This window comes from Notolabrus celidotus, chromosome 13 (genome assembly GCF_009762535.1).
Source record: "Notolabrus celidotus isolate fNotCel1 chromosome 13, fNotCel1.pri, whole genome shotgun sequence".
Taxonomy (NCBI): domain Eukaryota; kingdom Metazoa; phylum Chordata; class Actinopteri; order Labriformes; family Labridae; genus Notolabrus; species Notolabrus celidotus.
In genome coordinates this window covers 27,377,014-27,398,441 of record NC_048284.1, presented here as the reverse complement: position 1 = coordinate 27,398,441, position 21,428 = coordinate 27,377,014, and the positions used below count along the sequence as shown (strand labels likewise).

The 21,428-nt window shown below is 41.6% G+C and overlaps 1 protein-coding gene across 4 annotated transcripts in view; it reads left to right on the top strand.

The window, feature by feature from the left end:
• Positions 1-21,428, top strand: part of cdc42bpab (CDC42 binding protein kinase alpha (DMPK-like) b) — a 90,287-nt gene that overhangs the window by 65,525 nt on the left and 3,334 nt on the right. Inside the window, exons 16-41 of one of the 4 annotated variants that reach the window (XM_034698938.1) lie at positions 9-119; positions 268-515; positions 1,684-1,789; positions 4,751-4,875; positions 5,563-5,668; positions 5,872-6,020; positions 6,139-6,230; positions 7,951-8,027; positions 10,120-10,158; positions 10,778-10,897; positions 12,754-12,837; positions 12,945-13,050; positions 13,238-13,374; positions 13,587-13,726; positions 14,007-14,088; positions 14,175-14,394; positions 14,706-14,768; positions 14,875-15,128; positions 15,231-15,355; positions 15,581-15,795; positions 15,989-16,086; positions 16,260-16,344; positions 16,615-16,738; positions 17,031-17,148; positions 17,693-17,810; positions 17,917-18,074. In XM_034698938.1, coding sequence (XP_034554829.1) covers positions 9-119; positions 268-515; positions 1,684-1,789; positions 4,751-4,875; positions 5,563-5,668; positions 5,872-6,020; positions 6,139-6,230; positions 7,951-8,027; positions 10,120-10,158; positions 10,778-10,897; positions 12,754-12,837; positions 12,945-13,050; positions 13,238-13,374; positions 13,587-13,726; positions 14,007-14,088; positions 14,175-14,394; positions 14,706-14,768; positions 14,875-15,128; positions 15,231-15,355; positions 15,581-15,795; positions 15,989-16,086; positions 16,260-16,344; positions 16,615-16,738; positions 17,031-17,148; positions 17,693-17,810; positions 17,917-18,074 — 3,300 coding nt within the window. The remainder of the gene's footprint in view (positions 1-8; positions 120-267; positions 516-1,683; positions 1,790-4,750; positions 4,876-5,562; positions 5,669-5,871; positions 6,021-6,138; positions 6,231-7,950; positions 8,028-10,119; positions 10,159-10,777; positions 10,898-12,753; positions 12,838-12,944; positions 13,051-13,237; positions 13,375-13,586; positions 13,727-14,006; positions 14,089-14,174; positions 14,395-14,705; positions 14,769-14,874; positions 15,129-15,230; positions 15,356-15,580; positions 15,796-15,988; positions 16,087-16,259; positions 16,345-16,614; positions 16,739-17,030; positions 17,149-17,692; positions 17,811-17,916; positions 18,075-21,428) is intronic. The other 3 variants (XM_034698939.1, XM_034698941.1, XM_034698940.1) reach the window with 3 other exon arrangements.

Here is a 21,428-nt window from a genome sequence, read left to right as displayed (position 1 = left end):
GTCATCAGATGGAGGCTCAGGCAGAGGAGCAGGCCGCAGAGACTCAGAAAGAGAGGAAGCTGAAAGAACGTAATGAACAGTACAGCCGACAGCTGGAAGAGGAATTGGAAGGGCTTAAGGTCAGTATACCAGGAAACATACCTGAACAGAAACCTGTCTGTCTGTAGAGGCTCTGCACATCCTTCAAAGTGAAAACACTTCTTAACACTGACATTACATGGACAGCTGAAAGATTGAACATCAGCGTCTCTACATTTGTCCACCTAGGTGAAGCAGGCCGGCTCCTCTACCATCCCGGCCTCAGCGGACCAGACCCAGGAGGTGGGACGCCTGCGGGGAGACCTGGAGAAGAAAACTCTCCTGTATGAGGAGGAGCTGACACGCAGAGAAACGCAGCACGGCTCAGAGTTGAAAACTCTGCGTAAGGAGCTGCGGGACGCTGAGAGCCAACACCTGACGCTGCAGAAAGAGATCCTGATGCTCAAAGACAAGCTGGAGAAAACTCGTCGTGAGAGGTATCTTATAGATTCTTCTCATTTTTGGCATCACTGAATTTTGTATCACGGATGTGAAAAAATCATTTTTCTCCTTTGTGGTGTTTTCCAGCGATGTTTGCATGAGGTAACCTCAGTTTTTAAACATAGCTCAAGTAAAGATATGGATGTGTAGTGACTGAGTAGTGCTCTTTCCTTCTGATAGCTAATCTATTTTTAGACTCTAATATCTTGAGAATTTAGTACTTATGTTGCCCCTTCCTTTTAGTAACCTTCCTCTAGGACCTCTCGAGTATTCTCTCCCCAAATTTTCACCTCTGCCTCACAGGAGGTGCATGGACATTTGGAGTTCCTCTGAAATCCACCAATGTACAGACCTCCTGTATTTATTTCTGTGAAGGGATTGCTGATATGAGTGACCTTATTTCTTTTCTTTTTAAACTAGTTTTGATTGCAAGTTGTTGATGTTTTCCTTAAAAAAACATCTTTAAAAAAGTCCCTTGTTTATGTCATAGAATTCTAAAACTTGACTTGGGTATCTGTGGTATTTTGGGTGAAAGTAGTTGAATTGAAGGAAAAAGGTAAAGTAATGCCATGAGAAGAGAAGTAGCTCTTTCTTCTGCTGCAGACCTCTGGATCCCTTTTTATGAGCCTCTGGTTGAATCATTTTTAATCAAATCTTTAAACCTTTGTTTTCACCCCCTTAGCCAAACCTTTCTGCCTGACATCTCATGTTACTACACTCTTATTTGCTTTTAAACACACAGATGTATCAGATTATTTCTGCATTAATGTGTTTGGACTTTATAAAGTGCACCCGGCCTTAGAAGCAAGCCTTTGATTTAGGTTTAAAGGGTGTGTGGAGAATAAAAACTTAATTCTAACCATGTTAAGAAGTTAAATAAGGTATTATGAGTGAGGGTGAGTGTGAGAATTTGGAATATTTTATCATAATTGTACCTGCTATGCTTATGTATGGAGAGAGACGTCAAAGATCAGCATGGAAACTAATCCACAGATGCTAAATCTCAGGCGGGAGTCTCATTTTTGAAAGGTTGACTTTGTATTCATATTTAAATAACAAAGTCAAGAGTGAAGATTGGATTTGTAGCTATGAATTATGGTTAGAAAACAAATGATTGTTATACGTTTATGTATAACTGTGTGCTGTGTGTGTGCTCTCCTCCAGCCAAAGTGAGCGGGAAGAGTTTGAGACGGAGTACAAAGAGAAGTACGAGAGGGAGAGAGTGCTGCTGACAGAGGAAAACAAGAAGATGTCCAGTGAGCTGGATAAGGTAAAGCACCTATATGATCAAAATCACTCTTTCTGAAAACCAGTTTTACTCCAATATTGTTTCGTCTTGCTCTTCCAGCTTTAAGTCACTGTTTACCTCTCTTACACACACACAGAAACACACATACACATTAAGACACACACAAAAAAACACAATTCCCTCACCCCAGGTAACCCTGCTCAGCTGGCCTAAACACTGTCATCACATTCCTTCCTCCACCCCCTCTCTCCCAGCTTTGCCAAAGAAATCACTGTTCAATGTCCCTCATAAAAACACCCGCAGCCTCCTACACAGTCAGATGGAATGAGTCTCTGGGTTACAATTTATTGACTTTGGAAATCGCTCATGGAAGTTTTATAAAGACCCCCAATGTAAACAATGTCTTAGAGGAGGGAGGCATTTGGACATAAAGATTAAAATGTCAACAAAAAGCAGCTCTCATGATAAAGTGGACTGAGCGTGGATGTGTTTGCCATGGATAGGTATTCAAAGGTGTTATTTATAGTATTATTTTGTCATTACTAAAACTGGGAAATGTTTTTAAAAGCTTAAGGTGTCAGGACTGATTAGCTCTGGCTGTATGCTAGTTTACACAAGCAGTTATTCAATGTGTTGTTAAACAATACTCTTATTTTTGGTCTCATTCTCTCTGCACATGATGCGTTCCAAAATATCAAAATGTGGCCCTGATTATAGAATGTGAGTTGGGACCAATCAATCAATCTTTATTTACAGTAACAAATGTTATCTGAAGACTATATTAACAAAGACCCAACATCAAGACAGGATAAGATCCAGTCCCATCTTACAGACAGGACTCAGTCTGATCTCATCTTAATCTACCATGAGCAGAGCACTTTGCAGCATTTAGCAAGTTACAGTGGCAAGGACAAACTTCCTTTAACAGGCAGAGACCTCAAGCAGAACCAGACCAGGAGGATAAATTAAATTCAAATGAGTGTTTCTGATTAATGCATATTAAATGACAAAGATCAAACTCACCTGAAGACATTTGAAACCTCCGGTGTACTCATAGATCCCCTCACACTCTCTCTACCCACCCGTATTGTCACACACACATCTATGATAATTAAATGCACTTGCTTCTATAGTAGTTGGGATAGGAGTTGTAATCTGAGGTGCCTGCCGAGACTTGAATTACCTGTAGATAGACTTTTTGGGGGTTTTAGTTTGAACCATTAGGGCATTGGAAACCTTACTGGGAATAGTTGTATAAAAAACCCTCTGCTGAGTTCTTTGTGCGACCTGTCTGTTTGTGCCTTTTTTGATAGTCTTGATTTCCAAGATTTTGATGTGCAGCTTTTGTTTAGTTGGGAATCCGTTGTAATCGCAGGATACGCTCTTTAAAAATGAACACAATCAAGTCTGTGGGTTTTGGTCTGCTGAGACTGATTTGGGGTTGTAATGCAACTCACTCTCCTGACAGTAACACGTTCTGAACCCAAAGACAGAAAAAGAGTTGCAGGAAGCTGTTGGAGTAGTTTTTTTTATTAACTTTTAAATGTACACCAAATAAACAATAATTGCACAGGCCAGACAGACGACCACAAACATAGGATAAAGGATACATATACAGACAGGACATCCATTCAAAGAGAAAAAAGCCCATTGTATGTTGATACTGGAATAATACAGTGTTATAGTAATAGTTATACAGTAGATCCTCACACTGTTGGAATCTGCACAGTGTCTCGTCAGTTTTTATGTGAGTCCAAAAGCAGTCCCAGGAGGTGGTCCCACCTTCTGTATTAACTTTTGAAGCTGTTGTAGTATAAGTTTTTACAGCAAAGTATAGATGCTGGTAGAATATGAGAGAACATGTTGATTCAGTGTGTCACTTATTCTCAAGTCCAACATGTTCTCTCATGATACTGTGACACACGCAGATATAAATCAAGCCCACCTCCAGTGATTGTATGGATTATAAACTATGTTATGTTAAAAGTGTTTAATATAGGGCGCCGTTGGCCTATTGGTCTAAACGCGCGCCCCATATACAGAGGCTATAGCCCTCGTCATAGAGAGCGTAGGTTTGATTCCAGCCTCGACCATTAGCTGCAAGTCCTCCTCCCTCTCTGCTCCCCATATTTCCTGTCTCTCTTCGGCTGTCCTGTCCATTAAAGGCCAAATGCCCCAAAAGTATATCTTAGTGTTTAATATGAGGTGTGGTCTCTGTGTGTCAGCCTGTTGTTACTCATGCCTTTAGTCATATAAGGTTTGATTTCATCACAGGGAGTGAATTACAGAATCAGCGGTCATAAACCGTGCTTCTCCACTCAGAGCTACAGTGCACGCCTTAAGAGGCAATATTTACTTCATCCCATGTTTGTGTTTTTCTTGAGTGGCCTGAAGCCGTCCCCACAACACAGACTGTTTTATGACCTCAGCTGTCCTCACAGATTTTCCTAACACTCATTGGCAACCAGATCCAGGATTGGAAAGCGGTTGCAGAACAATGTGAAATGACTCTCTTAGCTGGCAAATTACATCACAGTCGTCTTGACAATTGTGAGACACCAGAAATGTGCCCACAGTGTGAAGTATTTAAGCAAACAATTGGGCGGTTTGAGACTTGGGGTGATGTCATGATGATTCTCTTGGTACACACCTCTCATATTAAAGGATTATTTGTAAGATTTTTTGTGATTAATCACCCTCCTTGTCCCAGGGTGGATGTGTGCATTTGAGTGGACACACCTCCTGCAGACTGTAGTCGAGGCTGAGCATGTGGGAGTAAAAACATCAACATTATCAAATATTTGAACAGTACGATGATTCATTTTACATATTGAACCAGCCGTCACATCAAAGACTGACATCTTAGCTATTCAAACACACAGTAGTTCAGTTTTTAATGTAATGTCATGTCGCGCTCATTGATTCTTTCACCGGGTGTCTGATATGATGTTTAATACGATGTGTTTCTGCATGTTCCCTCAGCTGACCAGCATGTTCGAGAAGATGAGCAGCTCTAACAGGCAGCTGGAGGACGAGATGAGGGAGCTGGCGGACAAGAAGGAGAGTGTAGCTCACTGGGAGGCCCAGATCACAGAAATCATTCAATGGTGAGAGACACAAATAATTCCACACACTCATGCATGCAATAACTTTCTCAATCACGCTCCCATGTCTCTGTTAGTGTATCGGGTTACTTCGTACGGTACGAATAAGCGTTTCTCACATTCCTCTCAAGATCTCAGAGCTACTTGACCCGCCCTTCCTCTCAGATCACTTCCCATTGCAGCTGACACCTCGCCAGCTGCTCGGCCTCCCTCTGTTGGGCAGGCCCACAGTCCTCACATAGCACGCATTCCACACACACACACACACCACAACACACACACACACACACACACACACTCACACACAAACACACACACACGTGCAAGATACATGAATCCAGAAGCACAAAGACACATACACTAAAGCACACACTTGCATTCCAAACGTGCACGTACAAATGTGAGTGAGGAATGTAGATTTGGAGGAGTTTGGTGATCTGTGTTGCCCCCTGGTGGACATGTTGGGTTCTTACATTGTCACATTTTCTCAAAGGCAGTGTTGGCATATTTTTTAAATACTTGTCAAGGCGACACGGACGACATTGTAGGCGTGTAGAATCAGTTTAAAAATTAAAATTGAAAACTGGTACCCTTTTCACTTTCAGGATTAATTAGTCCGTGTATTAAAGTGTATCTTCAGTATGTTTTTGCATGCACAGTGATGTCAGTAATTGTGCGTGTTTGCTGCAGGGTGAGCGATGAGAAGGATGCTCGAGGCTACCTGCAGGCCCTGGCCACTAAGATGACGGAGGAGCTGGAGGGACTGAGGAACACCAGCCTGGGAGCGAGAGCCACGGTGAAATATACAAATATGCAAACACTGTTTACAACTACTGCATGTTCAGCCTGATCATATTTATCTGTATTATTGAGATGCTTCGTCTCTGTTATGAACAGGGAATAGATTAAAGTGACTTGTGAAGTTTTATAAAGAGGTTAAGGTGAAGTCTTATTTATTTATCTTTGTCATTGTCTTACTCGTGGATGTCTGTGCTTCAGGACATGCCGTGGAAGATGCGTCGTTTTGCCAAGCTGGACATGTCGGCCCGTCTGGAGCTGCAGTCAGCCTTAGACGCTGAGATCAGAGCCAAGCAGAGCATCCAGGACGAGCTGAACAAAGTCAAGGCCAACAGCATCTCCACAGAATGGTAATTACAGAACAAGAGTTTCTTATCCTGCTTTAACTCACAAATAGAACAGTTTTGTTTGTTGGATAATATAAACACAGTCTTTAATTTCTCTGTGTTGTTTTTTCTGTATTACCAGTAAATTGCAGGACGTGGAAAGTAAGAACCAGGAGCTCTTGTCTGAAATTGACCGGCTAAAGAAAGAGACAGAGGAGTTGCGGCTACGAAGAGGTACGACTTCAAATATTTCTTAAAATTTTCCTGTTGTTTAGTTTGCCTAGTCCAAGCTACTTTGAGGGAAACAAATGTAAACATTTATCTTGAAACATAAATATTTAATATCTGTTGAGTCAGCAAAACAACTAATGATTCATTCATGTAGCTCTGTGTGTTTCTTTCACTTCATTTGAGCTGCAGTTACATGTTTCATTACTGGATGAATGAATGAGGTTGAAACAATTATCTGTATTTACACAGAAATCAGAATCAGAACCAGAAATACTTTTATTTATAAAACAATAATAATAGAAGTATGTACAAAGCGCAGGTGCGCTAATGGTTTAATGAATGCTAAACAGTTCTTTTTTTTTAAATCTATTTTTCAGTTTTTCATTGATAAGTATAATGCATATTAATTAACATTTGTTTAAATATGCCCGAGTTATTCAGAGGGCTACTTCTTATCTGTAATCTCTGCCAGATGTTAAATAGACTCCCTAAGAACTTCTCCAGTTAGATCATCAAAGGGCTTTTTAAGTCAACCACACTTGGTGAAAACGTGTATGTGAAAATGTATTGTTACTGAAGCCATATAATCCCATCCTACACACACACACACACACTCACACTCACACTCACACACACACACACACACACACACACACACACACACACACACACACACACACACACACACACACACACACACACACACACACACACACACACACACACACTTCTTTGAATCAGTCCTGTGACTCATTTTGTTTGAGTCACTCTTTGATGTTTACAAAGGCGTCTTAACATGACACGAGGCCACTGGACTATGAACATTTTGGAGGCCCCCCCTCCACCCAAAGAAAAAAAATTAGACTGGGCAACTGAAGCATAACGGTTTAGATGAAGAACCTAAATCAAACCACACCTTCCTCACATCTAACATCTAAAGAGATGCTTTCCCCATTTTCCTCAGGAAACATTCTCCTGTCAATTGAAACAACAATAAAAACACATCCATCTCTTGTATTATGAGGTTCTTAGATGAGTTTAATTTGCTCCCCTCTCTTCACAACGTACCATGACTACCTTAATTCAGAACCGCTAACTGTTGCCTCCAGCCACTTGCTCCAGATCTCTCTTTTCCAACACATAGTCCTCTGTTGTCCCCCACAGCATTCATGTAGATGCCCAGTCTCCTCATCAGGCATAACAACAATCTGGCTTTAAACATTTCTCTCTTCTTCTTCAGTTTTTAAACTTAACCCTGTTCTCTTCTTTACTGAGAACCAATGGAGTAAAGTCTCTGTTTTGACCTTCATTTGCACACACTGCTGCAGCAACCCAGTCAGTGATTTGACTGAGCTCAAACATGCATTCTTCCTAATTTAACAATGACTGAAGTAACACACAGAACCTCACTGACTTCCCTGACCAGGTGGATTGAAGGGTCCTGCCCTCGTGTCACATCTTCTTCCCTTGTACTGGACTGTAGGGCATTTTTTTTATTTGTGTTTGTGGTTTGACGTTTTTTAAGTATTGTGGTTTCTTTGATTAATGTGATTTACTTCATGTTTACAGTAGATTATAGGATGCACTGTCTGTGAGGTGGCCGTTTTTGTTCATATGGGTCCCAAGGCACCGCTCTGAAGACTAGCCCGTGCATTGAGGCGCCTCTGGATGTTTAAATATCATGCACTTTACCGTGGTTATGTTATTTGTGCTGTGCCTCTAGGTGTCAAGCACCAAGATTCCCAGAATTCCTTCTTGGCTTTCCTGAATGCTCCGACCTCAGCGCTCGACCAGTTTGATGTAAGTATTTAAGACAAACCTCACAGAGAAGACTTGAAACACAGCTGATGTGAGCAGCCATACATAGACCTGTAATAAAGATTAAAAGTCTTTATAACTAACTTTGAGATCTTAACCCTCATGAATGGTCAGATCATTCAGACATGTTTGTGCTTTTTCTTTGTGCTCAGATTTTTTGTTTGTTTATTTTGTTGTTTTTTTTCTCGCCTAAATTTTCCAAGACCTTTATTTTTGTTTTATCTTTTTGGTTGTTCCCTCGCTTCAATCTCAGGACTCTTATTCTTCATCCTCATCTTCTTTAATTGAGTTTTGGGAAGACGTAAGTGTGCTTTAGTTAGGCAGAGGTCCATGTGTGTGTTTATATGACCGTAGCAGTTTGCTGTAGGACTGAACCTTTTACTAGCTGATAATAACAGCATAGATCTGTGTTTCTATATTGAGCACATGAGTTTGTGCCTGTGCATTAGTGTAACTGTGAAGAAAAGCAGAGACACTTGCAGAAATATTCAGTCCTGTTGCTTTAAAACAAATCTCAACCTCACTCATATTCAAAGAAAAGAGAAACGTGAAATGTGATGAATTCATATTCTGTAGCTCGTGTGAATTCATTAGCTTCAGGTGAAGATTGATGTATTTTGCAGTGCTCTGCTCTTTTACTCAGTTGCTTGCAAGTCCTTGTTGGCTATAGCTCTTTGAATGAATCTTCCTCGGCTTTTAGTGCTAGTGAAAGAAAAACAAAGTACATGGTTCATTTAAAACATCTTGCTAAGCATTTTTTAAGCCAAAAAAGGAGACTTGAGTTGTAACTGTGCATCGTACTGACTTTCCCAGCTCCTCCTCACCAATCATCATGTTTAATTATTCCATTCGTGATCATCTCTTCTTGAGCCTTCCTTCCTAACTTCACCCTGATCAACACACAGTGACTGAAATACAGTGATTCCCAACTAGGGGTACCAGTACTCATGCTGCTGCTAGTGCAGTCATGAAACTAACTAAAGTAAGATAACTAAGAAAAGATTCAACTAATTATTAGTATTTTGGTATAATTTTTTTATTAACATTAACAGGATTATACAACAATGGTATAACACACATTTAGATGCACCTTTTATATTGTCATCAACAACGCACAGATGATTAAAGAAAAAGTAAATAAAGAGTAAATAAAGTGGTGAAGCTACGTATGTAAAATAAAACAGAGTAAAGGGAAAGGGAAGAATGTGCTCAGTTAGCTGTCCGTTTCTGTGTAAATAGACAGGGAGTCAATATAATCGAGGAAGGGCTGCCTTTGCTGGTAAAATGTATTTAGAGAACCTTTCAGGGAGTACCTAATCTTTTCTAATGAAATGCAACGCAGTATCTCCTGGATCCATGAATTATGAGTAGGGGGAGAGGAGTGGGTCCACTTAAGGAGAATAAGCCTACAAGCAAGTAAGGTAGAGAATGCAATGATTTTTTGGATGGATTTAGGCGTATTTGGTGAGGTAGAGATTCCAAAGAGGGCAGCAAGGGGCTCAAGGTCTTCACTGTTGACTACACAAAGAAAAATAGTGAAAGAAATGGTCAACTAATTAAACAGTCGATTGTAAAACTAACCGGAACCATAAAACCAAAATCATATAACCAAGACATATCAAAATCGGGAAAAACCTCAGTATCAACTCACATTGTAGTCACAATAAAAAACATAATTGCTGTTCCAGACTCAAGATAGTACAATAAACACAAAGATCACCAAAAAAAACACCCCGACATCCTCCACACTGTGTCATCGAAATGTAGGTCACCAAAATACAAATATAATTTACAGGAAACAGGAGCAATACAACTTCTAATTTAAGCCTGTAGGAGACTCTGTTTGCAGATAATGGATCCAATGAGCCTCTCTCTGAAGGGGTTTAAGGATAACCATTCATTGTAAATGAAATTGTTGGGAACCACAGGTTGAGTGTAATCCAGGCACACATCACCACAGTGTCAGTGTTTCTTCCTCAGTCTGTGAAAATGTGTTTCAGCTCTGTCAGACAGTCTTTCTGATATTCACTCATCTCTGTGTCTCTGCCACTCTCTGCCTCTCCTGCCACTGAAGCGCTCGCCATCCGTTGGCCCAACTAGCAAAGGCAGACGTGTAAGCACCACCACTGCGCTCTGTGATCTTTATTTTTGATCTAGCTTTTTTTTTTGACTGTGCTTCTCATCCTTGTGTTGTCAGTATTTGATGTGTGTGTGTGTGTGTATATCTCCTCTGTTCATTGTGGCTGTCTGGTTGCATGGCGGGGCTCCTGAAAACTTGGTGTGTCGGGACAAGAGTACATGGTTTGGATTTTGTGAAATGTTAATGATTTGGGGTTTTGTGAGTGCTGTCTGTCTGGATGGGTGTCTGTGTTTCTCTGTGTTATTCCATGAAGCTTTGTGACTTGCAGTGCATGGTGTAAACTGAGAGCTGTGGTGTTTCAGATGAGCATGGTCTTCTGGCTGTGATGTGTTCCCCATAAAGTTGTGGTCCACTCTTTAAGTCCTGTGGATGTGACCACACTCTTCATAGTTTCCTCTCTTTCTGAGCATGGATGAATATCATTATCTGATTAGTTTTGTTTCACTAACTCTCTACTTCTCGCTCTCTCCCTCCACCTCTCTTTATCTGCTTCATCATCCTCCTTTCTTCTTCCCCTCCTTCTCCTCCCTATTTATATTCTTTATACCTCCCTGTGTCCTCTCCAAATCCTCCACCCTGCTTCTCTCTCCAGGTGGACTCTATTGATAACTTCACGCCCTCCAACACTCCATCCCGGGAAGATGACCACAAGTCCCACCTCAAGTCCCGCTCACGTTCCCCCTCCATGGCTAGTGATATGGAGCCTATAGAGGTCAGATACTATACTTTCATTGTTTTGTATAAAAGATTTGATGCAAAGATAAACAATGCTAGATTTTTTATTGCATTCAGAGCTTTAAAAAGCTGTCGGCTGCCTGCTCTGGTGAATCACCGCCGCAGCTAACCAGAAACAGTAAAATTTGAATAACAGGCATTTGTGATTCCTCTTCCTATCGCCACAAGATTTATGTATTTATGTATTTATTTATTTTATTGTATTATGTTTTGTTTTATTTTATTTAGGTAATTGTGTCTTTATTTATTATTTATTTGATTTAATTTCGGTAATTATTATTATTATTATTATTATTATTATTATTATTATTATTATTATTATTATTATGAAATTGTATTATTATTTATTTATTTATTATTCGTTTTATTTCATCTTGTTTAATTTAATTTTTGTATCCATTTAGTTATTTTTAATTATTTTATTCATGTTATTATGAATTCATTTACTTGTTTATTTGGATCCTCATTGGCTACCACCAAGTTAGCACCTACTCTTCTTGGGGTCCACTCATTTAAATGTGTACAATCTGCATAGAATTGGCATATTTAAAAATCCAAGACCAAATTTAAAAAAAGTAATCACAACAACAACACAAATAAACAAGATACAAAACCAAGAAAACTACAATGAAACTATTATAAATCATGTAAGTAATCCCTCAAGTGCCTACAGTACCATCATCCAATCGATAAAATACAACATATGTCAAAACTTAAAAATACAGTGTTTGTTCATAAAAGTTCATACTGTGACAAAAACAATTAAATACTACTATTAATGACTTATAATATCAATGATAATAATAACAGTAAAAAAAACCACAACAATAATTATCGTCATTTTTCCCATCAAGGTCACGATCTACCTAAAGGTTCTTCACATATATTATCATAAATAAAAAGTCATATTTTAAAAGAGACTCTGTGACACTCGATACAGTCTTTTTAAAAGCTATTTTACTGGTTGAACTGGTAATAGCAGATGGAAGACCATTCCACATCTTCATGCCTTTATACAAAACAGTACGCTGCTTTGCATCAGTATTTGTGACTTGAAGAGTGAAGCAACCTCTAGAAGCATGTCTAGTATTGGAATCGTGGCACTGACTTCTACAGGATAATTGATTAAATGGAACATTTAGATTTTTAAACAAAGAAAAGTTTATTAAAAAGCTGAGCTGATCTGGAGCTCATCTCTAAACATGACGTCTGAATGTTTGACATGTTGAGAAACCAGAGAGAATGGTCCAAATATTCTGCATAGCTGACAATTTACCTGCTCAGGGCAACACGCAACAGACTGTCAAACTGTCTGTTACAAGTTACTAAAGTATGAGAAATGTGAGCCAACAGAAGAGGGGACACTGAAGCCAGCAGTGGACGTCAATCTGTAACCCATGTGGGGTGATGTCAGACTTGTCAACACAAGTCTCAATAGAGTCCTGATCGTGAGTTGTGTTGTTCATGAACCCTGTTGGGGGGCTGTATTGACCAACTAGGTCCCCAAAATACCCAAGGAATAACGAAGATGTCATAGAATTATTGAGAAAAAACATATGCTTTCTTATCTTACAAAATAAATGAAGACAACATTTCAACTCTAAACTTTTTAAAACTACCAGACAATTTGTTGCCAGCTCCTAAATGTGTCCCCTCCATCTTTACCGACCTGTGATCGTGCTCTCAGAACTTTTCCTGTCTTTGCTTCTTTTTCTTGAGAACCTGCGTCTAACAAACAAGTCTCATGTCCCTCTTACATGAGTCCAGACAAACATGTCTGGGTTCCTCTGATAGATCTCACAGTCTAAGGTTTCTGTTCTTTCTGTCACACAGTTGATAGACCATCCTCCTCGTTCAGTCCAGACTCCTACAATGCGTTCAGGAGGGTACGGCAGTATTGGACGCTCCTCACCTAAGGTTAGACGTGTTTCTTTATGATCATCACCATAAGCCTCATTATATCTTAAAGAACCTCTGATCATGTCTGTTCTGATCTTTAATATGAACTTATTCATCCTCCTCAGCCTAAAGCACATCAGTTTGTGGTGAAGTCATTCTGCACACCCACTAAATGTAACCAGTGCACTTCCTTAATGGTGGGGCTCATACGTCAAGGCTGTACATGTGAAGGTAAGGACCCTGTTCTACCTAAAATTCAGACCACTGTCTATTTCAGTGGCTGCACATTTTATTCCCTTATCAGAGTTTAAAATGATTAAAGAGTGAAACTGCAAAACTAGTTTATTAAATATGATCCTGTATCAGGCAAAGCTCTCATGTATCTCTCTCTTGTGTCTCCGTCTCTCTTCTCGTCCAGTGTGTAACTTCTCCTGCCATGTAACGTGTGCGGATAAGGCCCCGGCTGTGTGTCCTGTGCCCCAGGACCAGACAAAGGGCCCGCTGGGTATCGACCCTCAGCGGGGGATTGGCACTGCGTATGAAGGGCACGTCAGGGTAAGTTGTCTTAGTCCTAACATGTTGACTCCGTTAATGAAGGTGAAGTTACAGCTAGTTGAAAATGATGCAGATGTTTGGAGACCTAAAGAAAATATTTGCATGGTGTCTTCAACTGAGCTCATTGCATAGAGGTTAACATGAATTATAGCCATGCTGGCTCTATATTAATCACAAATTCTAACACTTCCCCATGTCTTTGTGTCCTCCAGGTGCCCAAACCAACAGGGGTGAAGAAGGGCTGGCAGAGGGCGATGGCTGTGGTGTGTGACTTCAAACTCTTCCTCTATGAACTGGGAGAGGGAAAAGCCACCCAGCCAAGTGTAGTGGTCAGCCAGGTCATAGATATGAGGTACAAGAAACACTTCCTCATGATTATTTGTTCTTTACTTCCATCTTTTCTACATACCCTGTATCTTCTGCTGCATCTTCAGTGTAAGACAGATCCTTGTGTTCTATAAACAAGAGAAATAAAGCAAATCTGTCCACACAGAGGGGTGGAAAGATTGCAATTTGTTAGGCAAAAGACTGAAATACTCTCTGACTTCATTTCTGTCTTTCAACCAGTGAATGAACAGACTCCTTAATGCAGCCTGTATGTCTGACGTTTGAACTCTTCCCATGTTTTCCAGGGATGAAGAGTTTTCAGTCAGTTCTGTCCTGGCCTCTGATGTCATCCACGCCAGCCGTAAAGACATCCCGTGTATATTCAGAGTGAGTGTCTGTTTGAAAACACAAGTTTCAGAATCAACACTATGAACATCCTCAACTGACCTGTGATCTGTTTCTTCTCTCTTCAGGTGACAGCATCTCAGCTCTCCCCCTCCAGCAGCCACAAACCCTCCATTCTGATCCTGGCCGACAGCGATCAGGAGAGGAACAAGTGGGTGGGCCTCCTCAACGAGCTCCATCGCATCCTCAAGAAGAACAAGCTCAAGGAGCGCTTTGTTTACGTCCCCAAGGAGGCTTATGACAGCACCCTACCGCTCATCAAGACAACACAGTCTGCTGCTATCATAGGTGAGCATTCATTTCATATAACATAACAAGAAGACCTGTACAAGCCAGAACTGAACAAACACTTCTATAATGCTACTACTGCTCAGAGATCCAGGATGTACATGCTGTCATGTTACCGTGTATTCATGATCTCGTTCAGTCATCTATAAAATGAAGGATGCTTATTTGTCTTTTTGCAATGAGTGTAGTTCTTTCACAGACGACCAATCAGATCAAAGAAGCTCTCTGAGCATCACTTCATTAGAAACTAAAGATTTAACTGTAACAGCCCCTTTAATGACACTGCTGTGCCTCTCTCACTCTCCCCTCAGATCATGAGCGTGTCGCTTTGGGCAATGAGGAAGGTCTTTTTGTCATTCATGTCACCAAAGATGGTAAGATACACTCTGTTGTTGTTGTTTATGAAAAGATAGAGGGTGTGTTTATTTATATCCCAAACCTGCCTGTCTCTAGTCTTACTCACAGTTTTTTTCTCCTCAGAAATAATCCGGGTGGGGGACAACAAGAAGGTTCACCACATTGACCTGATTCTTCAAGAGCAGCTGCTGGCAGTCATCTCAGGCAGGAACCGCCACGTCCGTCTCTTCCCCACGCAGGCCCTGGACGGACGGGAGACTGAGTCCTACAAGCTCGCTGAGACTAAGGGCTGCCAGTCCATCGTCTCCGGCACCGTCCGCAACGGCTCACTCACCTGCCTCTGTGTGGCCATGAAGAGGCAAATCATATGCTACGAGGTCAGAACATCCTAAGAATTATTTCCTCCAAGTTAACGTGATCTTTATGTTGTAATGCTCCTTTATGAATTGTAGTAAAGAAAGTGTTCTCCTGTCTTCCAGGTGAATAAGAGTAAAGGACGTCACCGTCGGCTGCGGGAGCTGCAGGCCCCGGGACCGGTTCAGTGGATGGGTCTGCTCAGTGAGCGGCTCTATGTGGGATATCAATCTGGCTTCACTCGCTACAGGTAATCCACATCCATACCTCTAGATTTAACACACAGAAAGATTCCTCACATGACTTCAAACATCCATTTGTGTTGTATTAAATAAGGGATGTATTTTGTTATAACTTATATTCAGATTGGCATCTATACCTCCAGATATCAAAACAATGGGTAAAAGTCTTGAATTCCTTATTTCATGACATTCTTAATAATCCCTCTGACTCTGTGTTTCTGAAACCTCCTCAGTGTCCATGGAGACACGTCCCCCATCAGCCTGCTCCACCCAGAGGACCACACCCTGGCTTTCATCCCCCAACAGGGCCTGGAGGCCCTCTGTGCTGTGGAGATCTCCAGCAAGGAGCTGCTACTGTGCTTCAGCTCCATCGGAGTGTATGTGGACTCCCACGGTCGCAGGTCACGACAGCAGGAGCTGATGTGGCCGGCTATGCCTATCTCTGCCTGTGAGTCATGGAAGTGATCTAGATTCATACAGTGATGAAATAAAAAGGAGGATTTGAAATCTAAATGAGAAGAGTGACTGAATTAAAGTGTGCATGTTCTAAAGTAATGAACTGATTTTGTCAGTAACACAAACACAAGGAGTAGTGTGCTGTTACCTTCCAGAGAGATAACACATCCTGTCCTTGTTTCCAGGCTACAACGCCCCCTACCTGTCAGTGTACAGTGAGAACGCTGTGGATGTGTTTGATGTCAACACCATGGAGTGGATTCAGACCATCCCTATCAAGAAGGTCAGTGCTGAAGGTTATGAGCAGGTTTAACTAAGACATGAATCAGACACCCCGAGGCCTCTCTGGCTCCACCTGCTGGACTAGAGGAATTCATCCTATTCATTCATGTACAAGGTTCATTTCTTCAGTTGTTGAGAACAGATCATTGATGGATTTCTCTGCCTCCCCTTCAGGTGCGACCACTGAATGTTGACGGCTCTCTAAACTTACTGGGGCTGGAAACAGTGCGACTTATCTACTTTAGAAACAAGATGGCGGGTAAGAATCCACATGTCCCTGTGTTTAACAACAGACAGATAAAAACTACAATCATGCCGAAGAAGAGTGAAGAATTGCTTGATTTGTTATGTGTATATCTCTCAGTATCTGATGATAGTAGACGATGTGTTGAAAGACTGCATTTATTAGAACAAATCAACTTCAGTGGCAGTATGGCGTTTAGCATGCTGTTTAGCATGCTGAAGCACATTTGCAACACTTTGCAGTCTTTGATGTGAACTTGCTCATGGCTTTGTTGTGATCTTCCAGAGGGTGATGAGCTAGTGGTCCCGGAGACATCAGACAACAGCAGGAAGCAGATGGTGCGCAGCATGAACAACAAGAGACGCTTCTCCTTCAGGGTGCCTGAGGAAGAGCGGCTTCAGCAGAGGAGGTATGTTACCTGATACACAAGGCAGCAGATATTTATTCACACTGTTCATCATCAAACAAGGACATTTCCAGCTAGTTCTAGACTCCCTTAATCAAACAGTTTTTGCGGTCTCCTCTTCTCCTCCTGTCTTATTCCTGTCCAGACTTTTCTGCCCTGTTTTTCATTTTTAGGGGGACATTCTTTATCCTTTTTATCTTCAATTATTTCTCCTCCATCTGTTTGTCCACTCTGAGTCACTCCTGCCCTTTTCATTGCCTCTTCTTACCTTTGGTTTGTGTGCTTGTGATTCCAGAGAGATGCTGCGAGACCCAGAGATGAGGAATAAGCTGATCTCCAACCCCACCAATTTCAACCACGTGGCCCACATGGGACCCGGAGACGGCATCCAGATCCTTAAAGACCTGCCCATGGTATACACAGACACACACACACACACACACACACACACACACACACACTGACATAAAAACATACTCGCAGCATCCTAAAAGTGTTCACGGACAGGCACACACAGACACACCATAGATAATACACATAGACCTCTATGTAAAGGAGGCTCCCTGTCTGTCATGTATGTTTGTAGACCTGCTTCTACAGACTCAGCAGTCTGTCCGCTCCAGTCTGTCTCCCCTTGTTGTGTGCTGTAGCATGTTAACAGGCTTTCAGCACAGAGTGCTGCACAGTGTCTGTTATTTGTAAACTAACCTGAATGGCTTAGTTTTACACATAACAAGCTTCCTCACCTGTCCTGCTCCTCATACCTGGCAGTGTTTCCATGGAGACTGTGTGTGTTTCTGCTCAAACATCAGTCCTCAGTCACACATGGGGCACGTCAGTGTTTAGCTTTATGTGCATGTAGGTCCACAGCTGCACCCTCCTCACTCCTGTCCCCTGCACTGCACTCTGTCTCGTGGTGCGTGTGTGTTTTTTTGCTCTGTGCGTGCTTTAAACCAGAACGTTCGTGTTCAGGAGAGCCGTGCAGGCTTCAGCGGGTCGGTCAGCATCCCCTCCATCACGAAGAACCGGGCTGAGCCAGGCCGCTCTATGAGCGCCAGCAGCGGACTAGGAATACGTGAGTATCAGAGCCTGAGAACTCTGCAGTGAAGCTTTTTCAGCTCATGTTTGGTGCCCCTCTCTGACCTCCTCTTCCTCCTCTTCCTCTATCTTTCTCCCCTCAGGCTCGTCCTCTCAGAACGGCAGCGCTCTACGCAGAGAGCTGTCAGGCGGGAGCTACAGCTCCAAACGGCAGACCATGACCTCTCCCTCTGAGAGCTCCCTCTCCTCAGGTGGAGGCATGGACTGTGGTGACGCTCCACTCTCACAGTTTGACAGAGAGGTCAGTATGAACACGGAGCATACAGCCTCATGTGCGGTTGACGATAAACATGAAAAGATTTATGTTAAACTCTTTTCTGTTAGAGGGCTGAGTTTGATTTGATCAGCCTAACCTTTCTTTTCTTATTAACTTCACTTCCTGGTAGTGTTTGGTTAAATCAAGGCAAACTGATTGTTGTGTAGCCTCTTCATAGATCTGTTACTGGATTTATGTCAACCTGGCATCAGCTTTGTATGAGCCAGTCCAAATGCACATCCTGATTGTTTCCCTGCTCTGCATTCTGAAGCTTGATATGAAATGATCTCATGTTGAAAAAGAGAAATGACATTGTTCCCCTTTCAAGAACTCCTCCCTTTATCCCATCCGTCACAAACATCCTCACTTGTTGGGGGCAAGCCTCCCTCCTCATCCCACCTCTCTGACAGTTTGCTTAGCTCCCCGTGATGTCAGCGCTTCATAGTGAACACACACGCGGCCCGCTGAGGCCTAGGGCCTAGGGACAGCTCCTTCCTGTAGACTGTTCCCTTGTTATCCTGCCGTAGCGTTAGCTCAGGCCAGTTTGAAGACATGTTTGAAACCTCCGGTCGGGGTGGTGTTTGGTTAGAATCCTGCCAGTGTTGGTCCCGGCTCATAAAACTAGCTCCCCTACCCTCCAAAAGTCTGTAGCTCCCCTACACAAACAAAACCACTAAGATCAAACAGTAAGTACAGCAGCCTTTGTGGTTCTGGGCACCTTTTACCTCTACCCATCCACCCTCAAAGCGCCCGCCATCCCCCCTGTGGCTCCCCATTCTCATAGCTCATAAGCCTGGAGGCTGTCAGCTCCATTTCGCCCCATGTTGCCCCATTCCTCGCCTCCCTCCACCCTCACCCAGCTGTGCCTGGCCCCTCCCTGCCCCTACCCCAGCATGTTGTCTGTGGGCTGGGCGCTGAGTCTGAACTCTCCTCTGCAGTGGCAGGCAGTCTCACCATCGGAGAAGACCCCTGATCTGAAAAGGGCTTTAAGGACCCTGCTTAGTAAGATGAAGGTAATGTCAACAGCTGCAACTACCGCACCAAACATACACCTAAGAGCATCGTGTCACCGAACATGCACCCACATGCAAACACACACAGTGTCCTTTCAGTGTTTACAAGCAGACACGTTAGCATGAGGTGCATTTGGATCACATAAAAAAAACTCAAGTCATGTGCTGTAAACTGAAACGTCCCACAGTCCCTCGCCGCACCATTTCAGCCCCGTCATGTCAGCAGCGTCTGATGGCTCGTCACATCTTTCACCGGAGCATCAGCTGCACCATCAGGCTGGCTTGTCATTGTTTATGAGTTGCTGAGTAAATGGTGCAAAGCTGCTGATGGGCCATTCTGCATACCTCTTCCCAATGCTGCCCACCAGCCAATCACAGAGCATGTCTGCTTCCTCACAGCTGCCAGAAACCTGCCCATGTTTTTTCTAACAACCAGAGGGATTTATGATTTATGATTTATGATATGATATATGATATATGATATGATATACACTACTCTCTGCAAAGATGAAAACATCACCTGACAGTGAAAATAAATTACAAACTGAACAGCCATAAATCCCCACAGGTGTTTCATATAGAGTTAACTCTGTTGCCAATCTGTGGTTCAGATGACATCAGAGGCAGACCACCTTGAACAAAACGTCTTATTAAAAAGAAAAAAAGCTGGGCAGTGCTCCACGAACTCTGCAGGAGTCATATATGTAGCCTTGGAAAGAGCTCATATATGAAAACATACAACTGCCTTTCTACGTGACTCCTTTAAGGCTTCTGAGTGTGGGTGTGTGTGTTAGAAACAGTGGCAGTTGTAGGTTTTTCACTGTACAAAGCTGAGTGTGGATGTGTGATGTGTTGTAGCTTCACAGTGTGTTTCACTGCAGCTATATATGTTAGATTTGAGTGTGCTTCTTGGTGTTTTGTTTGCACAGTGTGTGTACCTCAGATCCCAAACAGGTACTTTGTTAGAAGAACATCAGCGCTCTTTAGTTGCGTGTTTTACACTTAAGAGTCTTTAAAGTTGCTGTTAAAGCTTTAATGAATAGTATAAATGTAGAGATCTTACTTAACTGTGCTGACAGATAGCAGTCCCTTTGTGCAGAATATTAGTGCTGTAAAGCTGAATGCCACAGGGACTGATATAAACACTAATTAGCATCCCTCTCATCTTCTTCTTTAAAATATGACAGTTCTTTTTGTACACTTGTACCATATTGAATCATCACCGCTCTGATCATAATAAGGATTGTACAGCAGATTCTTGCCAATACACAGCTTTAAACAGCGTCCTTGTATCAATCAATCTATCAGACTTTATTTATAAAGAACTTTTCATACAATGACATTGTAACACAAAGTGCTGTACATAAAAACAACTTAAAATACAATAAATTAAGAAAAAGATATAAAAAAGACCCCCCATCCTAAAAGAAAATGAGATGCTACTGAAAAACTAAATAAATAATATAAAGTAAAAGAAAAGAAAATGTGACAAACATTTGAACTAGATAATAAATACAAAAAAAATCCATCAATAAATAAAATAAAAGGTGACTAAAATTTGAACGAGATAATAAATAAATTAATTAATTAATTAATTAATTGATAAATTAATAGGATACAATGAAATTAAATAAATAAATAAATAAATAATTAGATAAATACCTACATCTATGAATAAACAACATAAAATGGAACGTGACTAAAATTTGAACTGCATAATAAGTAAATAAATAAATGAATAAATAAAGTAGGTGAAATAAAACTGTTGTAAAAATGAAACTCAGTTAAAAGCAAGACTAAAAAGGTTGGTATTGAGTTTGCTTTGTATCAAAGACAAACTCTTTTTTTTATAGAGCTCGTGTGATTAATACTAGCTTTCAATCAGAGTACATTGTTTCTGTGCTGGAAAACCACACAGTGTGTATCTGAACATAAGTCCTTGTTGTAGGTTTCTCCATGTTATTGATGTATAACATACGCAGCTCTAGGTATTGTTTGTGAATATTTTGGTGTTTAATTTCCCCCTATAAGGACAATACAAGTGATACTGTATGTTTTATATGGTCTGAAGTGAACCCACCCCCACCCCGTCATCCAGCCTGCATGTTTGTTTCCCCTCAGCTGATCATCTCGGTCAATTGAACGCTTCATCTTCTGATGGTGTGGAATGTAGTGGAAGACGAGGTGGGGGCGGGTGAAGGGGGGGTCCACTCTGTCTCTTCTTCATCAGAAAGATCAATAAAGAAGAGGCAGAGAGGAGATAGACTATATTGATTATGTTTTAACAGTCTGGACTGAAGTCATCACAAAAACAAAACTTAGCTGC